The 5,000-nt window shown below is 45.7% G+C and overlaps 2 protein-coding genes across 4 annotated transcripts in view; both read right to left on the bottom strand.

Annotated features, from left to right (window-relative positions):
- The window catches only part of LOC134075245 (receptor-type tyrosine-protein phosphatase N2-like), a 36,037-nt gene extending 35,429 nt beyond the window's left edge, over nucleotides 1-608 (bottom strand). For both annotated transcript variants that reach the window (XM_062530813.1, XM_062530814.1), the window contains exon 1: nucleotides 350-608. In XM_062530813.1, the coding sequence (XP_062386797.1) occupies nucleotides 350-416 (67 nt within the window). In that variant the 5' untranslated portion in view covers nucleotides 417-608. The remainder of the gene's footprint in view (nucleotides 1-349) is intronic.
- Nucleotides 609-2,650: 2,042 nt separating this feature from the next.
- Nucleotides 2,651-5,000, bottom strand: part of esyt2a (extended synaptotagmin-like protein 2a) — a 44,121-nt gene continuing 41,771 nt past the window's right edge. For both annotated transcript variants that reach the window (XM_062530811.1, XM_062530812.1), the window contains one exon: nucleotides 2,651-5,000. This exon is cut by the window's right edge and continues 165 nt beyond it. The gene's annotated coding sequence lies outside the window, so the exon portion shown is untranslated.

Raw genomic sequence — 5,000 nt, 5'->3', positions numbered from 1 at the left:
GGTGTAGGCTACGTGTGTGTGTGTGGAGTGATTTGGCGATGAGTGTGTGTGTATGTCTAATGACTCGACCAAGCTGAGTGGTTGAGAGCTTGCGGTGATGCAGATAAAGCTGATGGCTCGTGCGTTAAAGGCTTTGTATGAAGGAGTCGCGTGCACCACAGCTGATGAAAACAAGCTTTTTCGTTCAAACGAAAACGGACAAGCTGGAGTGTGTGTGTCGCGATACGTGATCAGCTAATATTGACTCAATCTCTCGCGTATGCTGAATGATTCGTGTACTCGAACAAACACAGGCGCGCACACACACACGCAGTGGAAAAACACACACGGAGAATTTAACTGCACTTACCAATTTTCCGGTCCGCGTTCACACCGACGTAGGCCAAGAGCGCGAGCAGAGCGAATACATATTCCATTATTCACGATGTTCCATGACACACACACCAATAATCCACAAACGCTGCTTCAGATGCCGATGTGATTTTGTTTTATTAACGGAGGAGAGCGCGAGAGGCCGATGGAGGAGTACCGGGGCGGCTACGGAGCTGGGTGTGCGCGTGAGTCTCCCGTCAGCTTCTTCCCGCAGTCCGCGAGCGCCTCGGTTCAGCACCAGAACAGCACCCTGCCGCGCGCACCTCCCCTCCTGACGTCAGACGGGCCACCTGGGAACGTTCGGGGCCGTCCCCGTGATGACGTTGATTTCCCCACTGCGTGTGTTGTTGCTGTCTGAGTGTGTGAAAACATGGATGCCACAACAAAGGTTAAAACATATCTTACTATAAATAAATAAGCATGTATTTGCTTAAAATATGTTGTGTAAGAAACAGCAAATCCCCAAAGTAAAATGAGTAAGTGTACTATGTTTTAACATTTGTTGCATCCATGTTTTTCACACACTCAGAAGGCAAAGCACTTGAATAGGGGGGTCATCTATGTTCCTCGGTTTTCCCAAAAATGGTCCTATGTTCCCCGGTCACAATACATACCCGGGTGTCCCTTGGTGCTACCCAACCTCTCTCTCTCTCTCTTTTAGTATCTATTTATTTTTCTTTTTAATTTATTTCTGTAGTTTAATTGACACTTGAGCACAAGGAATTTCAATACTTATACATGCTTATTTATGAGTACATGACAATAAATGTTGAACTATATTACAAGGGATTAGATTATCCCTGAAGCAACATGGTCCAGAGGATTGTGTGTGTGTGTGTGTGTGTGTGTGTGTGTGTGTGTGTGTGTTGCTGCCCATCCTGCTCTACTGGCATAAGGGACCATGTGATCTCTTGGATCCAATTCACGTCTTCCTTATCCATAAAATCAAGTCTGTCTCACTCTCACACATACACACACTCTTTTGGACCCCATTCACATCTTCCTTATCCATTAAATCAATTCGTTCTCACTCACACACACTAAAATCACCTGACACACCCACCCACACACACATGTAGCAGAGTTGATTATGCTTCTCTGAATTTCCCCACTTTTCCCTGCATATTCTGTGCAGGTTTGCAGTTTCCCACGCCTGTGGAGTACAGTAGGTAGTAGAGGGGTGTGGCAGAAGTTGGTTCCCGCGCTGGAGACCCCTTTAAGGTTCCATGTAGCCCCCTCCTCTGCCTCTATTGCAACTGTCCTGAGGCAGAGGTATGTGTCTTATTGAAGTGTGCTTTGTCTTCTGTTTTATTATTTTTTTTGTCATGCATGTAGTGTGATAACTAGCATAATGTCTTGTGCATTATACATGAGACACGAGATGACATGCAATTTAATGTGTTCCGACCGTGCACACTTTAAATGTGACGTTTAAATGTTTCCTTTCGCTGCAGCCGGTTAGCGGGCTGCAGGTGTATAATGCTGGTTAGCGTGGTGCTAGCTGAGACATGTGGTGTGTTAATGAGTGGTTTACCTGATCTGTTTGGCAGGAGCTGTGATGCGCCTGGTTCACTCCATGCCTGATTCTTTTCTATCTTTTTCTAATATCTCAGGTATGCCATGTATTGTGTAATTGTTGAAAATATATTTTTATGTAAACTGTTCACTGTAAACTGTGCGGCTGTAATCGTTTGTCATGCGTGTCTCTATTGCAACTGTCCTGAGGCAGAGGAGCTGTGATGCGCCTAATATCTCAGGTATGCCATGTATTGTGTAATTGTTGAAAATATATTTTTATGTAAACTGTTCACTGTAAACTGTGCGGCTGTAATCGTTTGTCATGCGTGTCTCTATTGCAACTGTCCTGAGGCAGAGGAGCTGTGATGCGCCTAATATCTCAGGTATGCCATGTATTGTGTAATTGTTGAAAATATATTTTTATGTAAACTGTTCACTGTAAACTGTGCGGCTGTAATCGTTTGTCATGCGTGTCTCTATTGCAACTGTCCTGAGGCAGAGGAGCTGTGATGCGCCTGGCTCGCTCCATGCCTGATTTGTTTCTATCTTTTTCTACTATCTCAGCAATAAAGCAACATAAATTGGCGTCGGTTGTGGCGTCCGTCATTCCAAAACACAACGCAGAGTGATCGAGGGAGGGGAGAGACGACCTCTGTTACACACACACACACACACACACACACTCTCTTGGATCTAATCCACGTCTTCCTTATCCATAAAATCAACTCATCAATCAATCAAATCAGACAGACACAACAGGTTTGTTACCATGGCTACAACCACAGCGTTTTATTGGTAGACAAGTGAAACCGAGGCACTCTGAAGCTCCTGCAGGGACTGGGGGCGGGGTTTAAGGCACAATTAATGGGAGTGGCTGGCACTTGCCCCTCCCCTGTAGAGGATAACCAATGGATAGCAGTGAAACGTGCCAGCATTCCTGGTGCTAACGCTAACGGACCTGAGGTAACATTAGCATTAGCAATATAGCAAAAAACTTACTATGCTAATGCTAGCATCAGTGTCCATCCATTATGCTGAGCTAATGTTAGCGTCAGTGTCCATCCATCATGCTGAGCTAATGTAAGCATTAGCACCTGCATAGAACACATACAGCGTTTACATAACGCTAACATTAGCCCCAGCTCTCCATGACAGAGAGCACTGACGTCACACACCTCAGCACTGAGCTAGCATTAGCATTAGCCAGGTCGGTAGCGTAGTCATCCCTTTCATGCAGGTGTGTGTTGTTGCGTGTGCTCCCATGGATGACTAGCATTCTGATCTGCTAGCTGACTAGTATCCAGATGTGTATTCTTAGTACGTGGTTTAGTGATAAACCTGGCCAAGTTAACTCAGACTAAGTGCTAAACCTCCTACAACAACAGTCCTATGGCATTGTTTTGATAGTAATATTAGGAAGTTTCCCACTTAGTCTGAGTTAACTGTCCCAGGTTTGTGACTAAACCACGAACTTGGAATCAGATCTCCTAGCTGACTAGCAATTTGATCAGCTAGCTGACATACTGCAGTCTCCAGAGAAAAATACAGGACTTGGCGTATGTGGTGCAGCATTTTCAGGAGAATATAATGTTCACATAATTATATTATTTCCATTTTAAAAAAACAAAACAAATATGTGAAGAACAGTCTTGCAACACAGGAATGTGAGCGTGACACCATGTGTGTGTGTGTGTGTGTGTGAGAGAGAGAATGATCTGTAAACCGTATCTCAAAACGTCTCAGGTGGCAGTGCAGACAGGTAAACTTCCAACCGTGACCTAATAACCTGTAACAGTGAACCTGCACACACATGCAGACTGGTGTGTGTGTGTGTGTGTGTGTGTGTGTGTAGGAACACAGATCCAAACACAAATGAAGACAAACAAACAACATTAGGTGAGAGAGTACAGATCCATAACCACAGATACGTGGGTTTGTCCAAGATACACAACAGTATGCGCTGCAGTTATATGGATATACGGTGGCATGTGGAGCAGTTATAGGAGTACATGGCAGATATGTTATATAGTCATGAGTGTGTGTGTGTGTATGTGTGTGTGTGTGTGTGTGTGATATGTTATATAGTCATGAGTGTGTGTGTGTGTGTGAATGTGTGTGTGTGTGTGATGGAACAGTTAGATGATGTGAAGCGATGTGGGGCTCTGATAGGCCAGAGGATTAACATGACCCCTGGGGCGGGGCTAAATACAATGGGCATAGCCATAGCATGGAGGAGGGGCCAAAACAAAACAAGGCAGACGATGTGGGTGTGGTCATATGTGCAATGGATTGTTATGATTGTGGGTGTGGTCAGGGTTGTGGGTGTGGTCAATGTTGTGGGTGTGGTCAGGGTTGTGGGTGTGGTCAGGGTTGTGGGTGTGGTCAATGTTGTGGGTGTGGTCAATGTTGTGGGTGTGGTCAGGGTTGTGGGTGTGGTCAGGGTTGTGGGTGTGGTCAATGTTGTGGGTGTGGTCAATGTTGTGGGTGTGGTCAGGGTTGTGGGTGTGGTCAGGGTTGTGGGTGTGGTCAATGTTGTGGGTGTGGTCAATGTTGTGGGTGTGGTCAGTGTCAGATGACGGAGTTGGACAAGTCATGTGTGAGACATCAGTGTGTGAGACATCAGTGTGTGTTGCAGGGACTCCTGCAAACATAGCTAGGATTGAGTGTGTGTGTGTGTGTGTGTGTGTGTGTGTGTGTGAGCAAGACATCCGTCTGCTTTCATTTGGTTCAGAATCCCTTTGGCTCCTCGTCCCTTTCGGTTTCCCATCCTCTCCCTCTCTCCCTCTCTCCCTCTCTCCCCCTCTCCCTCCCTCCCTCTCTCCCTCTCTCTCCCTCTCTCTCTCTCCATTTCCCTTTCAGTAGCAGACACCACAGGTGTGTGTGTCTATCTGTATGTGTGTGTGTCTGTCTATCTGCCTATTTCAGTGTGTGCATGTGTGTGTGTGTGTGTGCGTGTGTATTTCTGTCTGTGTGTGTGTGGCGTGTATGTGTGTGTGTGTGTGCTAAACAAAGTCATTGTACCATGTGGCACATTGCATAATGATCAGGAGATTAGCATTAAAAAAGGATGTCAGTTCGTATGTAAAATAACGAGTAAAGGTTACAACAAT

This window comes from Sardina pilchardus, chromosome 2 (genome assembly GCF_963854185.1).
Source record: "Sardina pilchardus chromosome 2, fSarPil1.1, whole genome shotgun sequence".
In the NCBI taxonomy this organism is placed as follows: domain Eukaryota; kingdom Metazoa; phylum Chordata; class Actinopteri; order Clupeiformes; family Clupeidae; genus Sardina; species Sardina pilchardus.
The sequence above is the reverse complement of the archived record's forward strand: the minus strand, read 5'-3'. Positions and strand labels throughout refer to the sequence as shown.